The sequence below is a fragment of the Oncorhynchus masou genome, chromosome 29 (genome assembly GCF_036934945.1).
Source record: "Oncorhynchus masou masou isolate Uvic2021 chromosome 29, UVic_Omas_1.1, whole genome shotgun sequence".
NCBI classification, from domain to species: Eukaryota; Metazoa; Chordata; class Actinopteri; order Salmoniformes; family Salmonidae; genus Oncorhynchus; species Oncorhynchus masou.
In genome coordinates, this window is record NC_088240.1 from 99698189 (window position 1) to 99709004 (window position 10816).

Genomic DNA, 10816 nt, shown 5'->3' on the forward strand with positions numbered 1-10816 from the left:
GAGGAGAGGAGAAGAAAGCAGGAAGAGAGAGAGGAGAGGAGAGACAGCAGGAAGAGAGAGAGGAGAAGAAAGCAGGAAGAGAGAGAGGGGAAGAAAGCAGGAAGAGAGAGAGGGGAAGAAAGCAGGAAGAGAGAGAGGAGAGGGGAAGAAAGCAGGAAGAGAGAGAGGAGAGGGGAAGAAAGCAGGAAGAGAGAGAGGAGAAGAAAGCAGGAAGAGAGAGAGGAGAGGGGAAGAAAGCAGGAAGAGAGAGAGGTTGCCTTACAGCATCAGGTATCTCTTGTCCCTCCACCCGTCCTCTCTGCATGGCAGGGTTCACCAGATGGTTTAAGTACAGGTCCAGATCTTCATCCTGCAGGTCGTTCACGTCGACATCGTCATCTGGGGATCAAACAGATCAATAATCATTAAAACGACAAACACAGCTCTAACCCCCACCAGAGAGGTGTTCAGACACAATACACAGCTCTAACCCCCACCAGAGAGGTGTTCAGACACAATACACAGCTATAACCCCCACCAGAGAGGTGTTCAGACACAACACACAGCTCTAACCCCCACCAGAAAGGTGTTCAGACACAATACACAGCTCTAACCCCCACCAGAGGTGTTCAGACACAATACACAGCTATAACCCCCACCAGAGAGGTGTTCAGACACAATACACAGCTATAACCCCCACCAGAGAGGTGTTCAGACAATACACAGCTATAACCCCCACCAGAGAGGTGTTCAGACAACACACAGCTCTAACCCCCACCAGAGAGGTGTTCAGACACAACACACAGCTCTAACCCCCACCAGAGATGTGTTCAGACACAATACACAGCTATAACCCCTACCAGAGAGGTGTTCAGACAATACACAGCTATAACCCCCACCAGAGAGGTGTTCAGACACAACACACAGCTCTAACCCCCACCAGAGAGGTGTTCAGACACAACACACAGCTCTAACCCCCACCAGAGAGGTGTTCAGACACAATACACAGCTCTAACCCCCACCAGAGAGGTGTTCAGACACAACACACAGCTCTAACCCCACCAGAGAGGTGTTCAGACACAATACACAGCTCTAACCCCCACCAGAGAGGTGTTCAGACACAATACACAGCTCTAACCCCCACCAGAGAGGTGTTCAGACACAATACACAGCTCTAACCCCCACCAGAGAGGTGTTCAGACACAATACACAGCTCTAACCCCCACCAGAGAGGTGTTCAGACACAATACACAGCTCTAACCCCCACCAGAGAGGTGTTCAGACACAATACACAGCTCTAACCCCCACCAGAAAGGTGTTCAGACACAATACACAGCTCTAACCCCCACCAGAGAGGTGTTCAGACACAATACACAGCTATAACCCCCACCAGAGAGGTGTTCAGACACAATACACAGCTATAACCCCCACCAGAGAAGTGTTCAGACAATACACAGCTATAACCCCCACCAGAGAGGTGTTCAGACAATACACAGCTATAACCCCCACCAGAGAGGTGTTCAGACAATACACAGCTCTAACCCCCACCAGAGAGGTGTTCAGACACAATACACAGCTCTAACCCCCACCAGAGAGGTGTTCAGACACAATACACAGCTCTAACCCCACCAGAGAGGTGTTCAGACACAATACACAGCTCTAACCCCCACCAGAGAGGTGTTCAGACACAATACACAGCTATAACCCCACCAGAGAGGTGTTCAGACACAATACACAGCTATAACCCCCACCAGAGAGGTGTTCAGACACAATACACAGCTATAACCCCCACCAGAGAGGTGTTCAGACACAATACACAGCTATAACCCCCACCAGAGAGGTGTTCAGACACAATACACAGCTATAACCCCCACCAGAGAGGTGTTCAGACACAATACACAGCTATAACCCCCACCAGAGAGGTGTTCAGACACAATACACAGCTATAACCCCCACCAGAGAGGTGTTCAGACACAATACACAGCTATAACCCCCACCAGAGAGGTGTTCAGAAAGGTGAACGTTCACAGCGTTGTAGATAGAAATGAAATGCATAGAGCTGGCCCAATTTCCTATTCCTTTTGACAACAAAACCCCCCATGTCTGTTCTACACTATCCATTTCTATGTGAATGGTCAGTAACGCTGCATCTTCCTGAATAAGCCTCATGCTGTGCTATGAAAGGGGTGGGGCCTCACCTGTGACATCACTGTTCATGCTGTCCACAGACATGAGCTTCTCATTGGCCAGGAAGCTGGAGACACTCCCACTGAAGCGGTCGCTGTCGGCTCCGTCACTGGCCAGACTCTGGTCGTCCACGGTGCCTGGGAGGGATCGGACCTGGATCACAGAGACAGAATTACAACTACATTCTGGTATCATGTACTGGACCCCAAAGGGGAGGCTACCACCCATACTGGACCCCAAAGGGGAGGCTACCACCCATACTGGACCCCAAAGGTCTGGCCACCACCCATAGTGGACCCTAAAGGGGAGGCCACCACCCATAGTGGACCCTAAAGGGGAGGCCACCACCCATACTGGACCCTAAAGGGGAGGCCACCACCCATACTGGACCCTAAAGGTCTGGACGGGGTGAGGCTACCACCCATACTGGACCCTAAAGGGGAGGCCACCACCCATACTGGACCCTAAAGGTCTGGACAAGGGGAGGCTACCACCCATACTGGACCCTAAAGGGGAGGATACCACCCATACTGGACCCTAAAGGCCTGGACAGGGGGAGGCTACCACCCATACTGGACCCTAAAGGGGAGGCCACCACCCATACTGGACCCTAAAGGTCTGGACAAGGGGAGGCTACCACCCATACTGGACCCTAAAGGGGAGGCTACCACCCATACTGGACCCTAAAGGCCTGGACAGGGGGAGGCTACCACCCATACTGGACCCTAAAGGGGAGGCTACCACCCATACTGGACCCTAAAGGCCTGGACAGGGGGAGGCTACAGCCCATACTGGACCCTAAAGGTCTGGACAAGGGGAGGCTACCACCCATACTGGACCCTAAAGGGGAGGCTACCACCCATACTGGACCCTAAAGGGGAGGCCACCACCCATACTGGACCCTAAAGGTCTGGACAGGGGGAGGCTACCACCCATACTGGACCCTAAAGGGGAGGCTACCACCCATACTGGACCCGAAAGGACTGAACAGGGGGAGGCTACCACCCATACTGGACCCTAAAGGAGAGGCTACCACCCATACTGGACCCTAAAGGGGAGGCTACCACCCATACTGGACCCTAAAGGACTGAACAGGGGGAGGCTACCACCCATACTGGACCCTAAAGGACTGAACAGGGGGAGGCTACCACCCATACTGGACCCGAAAGGACTGAACAGGGGGAGGCTACCACCCATACTGGACCCTAAAGGGGAGGCTACCACCCATACTGGACCCTAAAGGGGAGGCTACCACCCATACTGGACCCGAAAGGACTGAACAGGGGGAGGCTACCACCCATACTGGACCCTAAAGGGGAGGCTACCACCCATACTGGACCCTAAAGGGGAGGCCACCACCCATACTGGACCCTAAAGGGGAGGCTACCACCCATACTGGACCATAAAGGCCTGGACAGGGGGAGGCTACCACCCATACTGGACCCTAAAGGTCTGGACAGGGGCAAGGAGACCACTCTAAAAGCACATGAGACAACATAGAGAGTGTGATACCTTTAGATCCATAAAGTCCCTATTAACCAGGTTGGTGAAGGCCAGCCGCCCCGTAGAGAGATCTGATAGGAAGATGAGAAATTCAGTTAGTTGGTTTGTTAGCTAACATAGCACACCAGCCTGATCTATCAACTAGTGAAGGACAGAGACCAGCCTGATGGACACCACTGATCTATCAACTAGTGAAGGACAGAGACCAGCCTGATGGACATCACTGATCTATCAACTAGTGAAGGACAGAGACCAGCCTGACGGACATCACTGATCTATCAACTAGTGAAGGACAGAGACCAGCCTGATGGACATCACTGATCTATCAACTAGTGAAGGACAGAGACCAGCCTGATGGACATCACTGATCTATCAACTAGTGAAGGACAGAGACCAGCCTGATGGACATCACTGATCTATCAACTAGTGAAGGACAGAGACCAGCCTGACGGACATCACTGATCTATCAACTAGTGAAGGACAGAGACCAGCCTGACGGACATCACTGATCTATCAACTAGTGAAGGACAGAGACCAGCCTGACGGACATCACTGATCTATCAACTAGTGAAGGACAGAGACCAGCCTGATGGACATCACTGATCTATCAACTAGTGAAGGACAGAGACCAGCCTGACGGACATCACTGATCTATCAACTAGTGAAGGACAGAGACCAGCCTGACGGACATCACTGATCTATCAACTAGTGAAGGACAGAGACCAGCCTGACGGACATCACTGATCTATCAACTAGTGAAGGACAGAGTTAATCAAGACCACTTGGTACATCAGGTTCACCTCTCAATACTACCATTACTACTACTACTAATAATAATACCACCACCAATAATACTACCACCACTACTACTACTAATACTACCACCACTACTACTACTACTACTACTACTAATAATAATAATACCACCACCAATAATAATACCACCACTACCACTACTAATAATACCACCACCACCACCAATAATACTACCACCACCACCAATAATACTACCACCACCACTAATAATACTACCACCACCAATAATACTACCACCACCACCACCAATAATACTACTAATAATACCACTACTAATACCACTACCAATAATACTACTACCACCACTACTACTACTACCACCACTACTAATACTACCACCACCACCAATAATACTACCGCCACTACTACTAATACTACTACCCCCACCACTCATAATACTACTACCCCCACCACTCATAATAATACTACCCCCACCACTCATAATACCACCACCACCACCACCAATAATACTACCACCACCAATAATACTACTACCACCAATAATACTACTACCACCACCACCACCACTAATAATACTACCACCACCACCACCACCACTAATAATACTACCACCACCACCACCACCACTAATAATACTACCACCACCACCACCACCACTAATAATACTACCACCACCACCACCACCACCACTAATAATACTACCACCACCACCACCACTAATAATACTACCACCACTAATAATACTACCACCACTAATAATACTACCACCACCAATAATACTACCACCACCACCACCAATAATACTACCACCACCACCACCAATAATACTACCACCACCACCACTAATAATACTACCACCACCACCACTAATAATACTACCACCACGAATAATACTACCACCACCACCACTAATAATACTACCACCACCACCACTAATAATACTACCACCACCACCACTAATAATACTACCACTACCACCAATACTACCACCACCACTAATAATACTATCACCACCACCACTAATAATACTATCACCACCACCAATAATACTACCACCACCACCAATAATACTACCACCACCACCACTAATAATACTACCACCACCACCACCACTAATACTACTACCACCACCACCACTAATACTACTACCACCACCACTACTAATAATACTACCACCACCACTACTAATAATACTACCACCACCACTAATAATAATACTACCACCACCACTAATAATAATACTACCACCACCACTAATAATAATACTACCACCACCACCAATAATACTACTACCCCCACCACTAATAATACTACTACCACCACTACTACTAATACTACCACCACTACTACTAATAATACCACCACCACTACTAATAATACTACTACCACTACTAATAATACTACTACCACTACTAATAATACCACCACCACTACTAATAATACCACCACCACTACTACCACCACCACTACTACTACCACCACCAATAATACTACCACCACCACTAATACTACCACCACTACTAATAATAATACTACTACCACTACTACTACCACCACCACCACTAATAATAATACTACTACTACCACTACTACTACTACTAATAATAATAATACTACTACTACTAATACTACTACCACTACTACTAATAATACTACTACTACTAATAATAATACTACTACCACCACTACTAATAATACTACCACCACTAATAATACTACCACCACCACCAATAATACTACCACCACCAATAATACTACCACCACCAATAATACTACCACCACCAATAATACTACCACCACCAATAATACTACCACCACCAATAATACTACCACCACCACTAATAATACTACCACCACTAATAATACTACTACCACTAATAATACTACCACTACTACTAATAATACTACTACCACCACTAATAATACTACTACCACCACTAATAATACTACCACCACTACTAATAATACTACAACCACTACTACTAATAATAATACTACTACCACTAATAATACTACTACCACCACCACCAATACTACCACCAATAATACTACCACCATCACCAATAATACTACCATCAATACTAATACCACTACTACCACTACCACTACTACTACTAATACCGCCACTACTAATAATACTACTACCACTACTACTACTACTAATAATACTACTACCACCACCACCACTAATAATACTACTACCACCACCACCACTAATAATACTACTACCACCACCACTAATACTACCACCACCACTACTAATACCACCACCACCACTACTACTACTACTAATACTACTACCACTACTAATAATAATAATACTACTACCACCACTACTAATAATACTACTACCACCACCAATAATACTACTACTAATACTACTACCACCACTACTAATAATACTACCACCACTACTAATAATACTACCACCACTACCACTATTAATACTACTACCACTACTAATAATAATAATAATAATAATACTACCACCACTACTACCACCACTACTAATAATACTACTACCACCACTAATACTAATAATACCACCACCACCACCACCACTATGGGGCGGCAGGGAAGCCTAGTGGTTAGAGCATTGGGAAGGTTGCAAATTCAAACCCCCGAGCTGACAAGGTACAAATCTATTGTTCTGCCCCTGAACAGGCAGTTAACCCACTGTTCCTAGGCCGTCATTGAAATTAGAATTTGTTCTTAACTGACTTGCCTCGTTAAATAAAAGGTAAAATAAAATAAATTAATAAAACTAATGATACTAATAATACTATCACTTCTACTCCTACTACTAATCAGTAGCGTGCCGTGGGCCTTCAGTGAGGTCCTACACAGTCCCACCCGAATTAATCCACCTCTTATTACCATCATTATGATGCCATGGCTCTAGACACTATACATTTAGACAGAAACGCAGTATAACCAGGTGTTGCGTCACCTTGAAATTGACATTTTTATTCCGAGAATTGCAGGGGAAGAGTACAATACAGTACAGTTCAACTAATAGGCAAGAACATAGTCGAGTGCAACAGAGTTATATTAATATTCTTCTTCTATCCATTTCTGGTCCACAAACTCTGAGCTCTAAGTCCCCCTCCCCCCAAAAAAAATACAATGTGTTCACTAAACAGCGCATTGTCGCACCCAAAGCAGTTTCACCGTGATGATAAAGACATAACTATTCACTGAAAATAAAAAGAAAGAAAATAAATAATTTGCAACATAGCCTATATATTAACAAAATAAAATGGCAAATAGCCTATTTAATATTAACTAAATAAAATGCGAAACATATATACACATTTAATAAAAAAAATAAAATGCATTGTATGCCTACTCACCAAAGAGTAGGCATACACAAAATCCTTCCTCCTTTCTTTCCTCAAGAAGACTTCAATAACTCTGTTGTAGTCGATCTGTGCATTTTAGTTCCACCAATAAGTCCTTTTCTATCGACATGGAGGCTAATGCTGAAAGCCGAGTCTGTCCAGTAGCATTTCTGGAATACGTTTTGATTCACTTTAAGGCCGAGAATGACCGCTCGACAGAAGCCGTGGACACAGGGATGGTCACTGTCACACATGCCAATGTGTAAAGCTGCTCCATGTCCTCATTCACATTTTTCTGCTTAAGGAAATCAAGGAGATCAGAGGGACGTTTCCCTTCAAAAGCATACATCATAGCATACATTAGTTAGTTCTGTTTTTAGCTTGGAAAGGTCGAACAGTGTTCCGTGACTCTCTGTTAAGCTGCAGAAGGCTGTTTGCGGAAATTTTTTCCGTTAGGTCTGAAAGTGCTGGGGGTCCAGGAGGGAGAGAAACATTAATTTTTCGCCTTCTTGAAACCTGTTTCGTATCTGGCAAAGAATGTTGTCCAGAATATTGCTGTAGAGTTGTTGGTAGTATGTGCGAGGGTCTCCTTGTGCCGGGCCTCTGGGTGAACTTGAGATGCGCGCTGTGTCATCGTAGATTTGACTGAACCTGCACCTCTCTCGCTCAATTGTGTCACCAAACTCGTTCACCCTTGTCAGGCAGAATTGTACATCCAAAGTATGTTTCTGTAGAATTCCAAAAAGCACATCTGAATAATTAAAAATCCCACTGAATGTTTCAAACAAAAAACAAAACTCAAAACCCTCCAAACGTGCATTAAATCCATCAGCCATAAGCACAGTATCCCCGTCATGGTCATCATGATGTTCCAGTAAGTGGTAAAACAGCTCCTTTAGGGCAACTCTCTTTTCAAAATACTGCATTGACCAATCCAGATGTATATTGCCACCTCGTTGGTGCAACCTTAGGAAGACGACGCTTGCAGATGTCATCCAGCAGTTGCGTGCGCTTAGGGGATTGTGAGAAAAATGCTGCAAGGCCATTGAGGTTGGCAAAGAAGACCTTGCATTCTTTAAGCTTTGAGGCTCCTTGAGTCAGTACTACATTTAGTCGATGTGCATAACAGTGAATGATTAGGCCTTTTTTGCCTTTACCTCCCTTATCTCACCTCATTTGCTCACATCGTATATAGACTTGTTTATACTGTATTATTGACTGTATGTTGGTTTTGCTCCATGTGTAACTCTGTGTCGTTGTATGTGTCGAACTACTTTGCTTTATCCTGGCCAGGTCGCAATTGTAAATGAGAACTTGTTCTCAACTTGCCTACCTGGTTAAATAAAGGTGAAATAAATAAATAAAAACATTCATTTTCCTCCAAGAAACGGACAATAAGAGCGGCAATGTCATCAGCTCGCATGCCACATCTTCAAATCGGATAAATCGCACCTTGACTCCTGTGTCCGTCACATAACGCAGGACGAGTGAGAGCTGTGCTGCATTTCCCACATCTGTTGTCTCGTCCACCATAACAGCAACAAAGGGAGCTTTTATAATCTCCATTTTGAGCTCTTCTCCCATCACTTCAGCAATAGCATAAATTAGGTCATTTTGTATTTTGCCTGACGTCCCAATGAACACTGTTAGTGGACAGGTGGTATTGTAAATCTGTGTTGCTTTCAGAAAGAAACTCCACTCCCTTTGTGGAGTCAGGACTTTCATCGTGTCCCCTAAATGAAAGTTCCTGTTTACCCAAAAACATGACACAATCAATGAGTCTTTTCAATATTTCCCTTAACCTTTTCATTGTGCAGCTCCGTTGCCCTGCGCGCTTGTTCGTTGAGCTGTAGATCCACTCGGGTGTCCCCAAAAGTTTTCAAAAGCACCAATGCTTGTAAGTGCCCAGACGTACTTTGGTGTCTCGTTACTGCCTTGGTTAGACAACTCAAGTTTGCAAAGCCAGTGTGGTTCCAAACACCAAATCGATCACTTGCAAATAATAGGCATTCCCAGCAGTACAGTTTGCAGTGCTTCTCGGAGCCTGTGAGCCATTGATAGCGCCCGTAGTTGGAACTTTGAAAGTGGCGAACGAACCCCTTTCCCACCTGTGACTGGCTTTGTAGCGTCGGGCGACCTCTCCTTAAAATGTCTAACTTTTCTTGAAAAGTTCGTCTTGAGAATGGCGTTATAATTATATCCTCGACCAAATCGATATCTTCTCCTCCATCCGCCATTGTGGGTTGAAAAAACAGCTTAGTAGTACGCAAATTAATTTGTTTATCAAATTCAGTTTCCTAGTTCTGAGGTTCTGCATATACCTGCCCATAGGACCTGCCTCTCAATATTGGTAATCCAATCAAAAGACGTGCAGGCACTACGCCTGCTAGCTGGCTCCTGTGTAACACTGGAGCCAGCCAGCAGACGTACAATAGCCAACTCGAAAGCTGATTGGTTGACACTAAAGTTTAATTTCCATTCACTTTAAGCTACAAGCGCCCTCACTGTTGATTCTGAAGGCCTGAGGGCAGATTTTAGACCCCTGGCAACACATGATGGCTGAATATGATTGGATAAAAGATCTAACATAAAGACCAGCCCTCCAAATCTTAACCTGGGGCTGGAAGCAGTGCAACCAAGAGGAAAGCTATGAAATGAAGAGTATAACTCTTACTCTGGGGAATCATTTAATACCTATTTGTGGGAAAATATATTTAAAAAAATATATATATATTCTGATGATGTTTAGGCCATCCTGGCCCTGACAGCCCACCACTGCTACTAATAATACTACTACCACCACCACCGCCACTACTACTAATACTACCGCCACTACTACTAATACTACCGCCACTACTACTAATACCACCGCCACTACTACTAATACCACCGCCACTACTAATAATACTACTACCACTACTACCACTACTAATAATAATACTACTACCACCACCAATAATACTACTACCACCACCACTAATAATACTACTACCACCACCACTAATAATACTACTACCACTACTAATAAT

At 45.0% G+C, this 10816-nt stretch overlaps 1 protein-coding gene across 1 annotated transcript in view; it reads right to left on the minus strand.

Moving 5' to 3' along the window:
- The window catches only part of LOC135519876 (centrosomal protein of 192 kDa-like), a 77062-nt gene extending 73327 nt beyond the window's left edge, over positions 1-3735 (minus strand). Inside the window, 3 exon segments of the mRNA XM_064945077.1 lie at positions 263-378; positions 2178-2319; positions 3679-3735. Of these exon segments, the coding sequence (XP_064801149.1) occupies positions 263-378; positions 2178-2319; positions 3679-3690 (270 nt within the window). The 5' untranslated portion in view covers positions 3691-3735.
- Positions 3736-10816: the final 7081 nt, after the last annotated feature.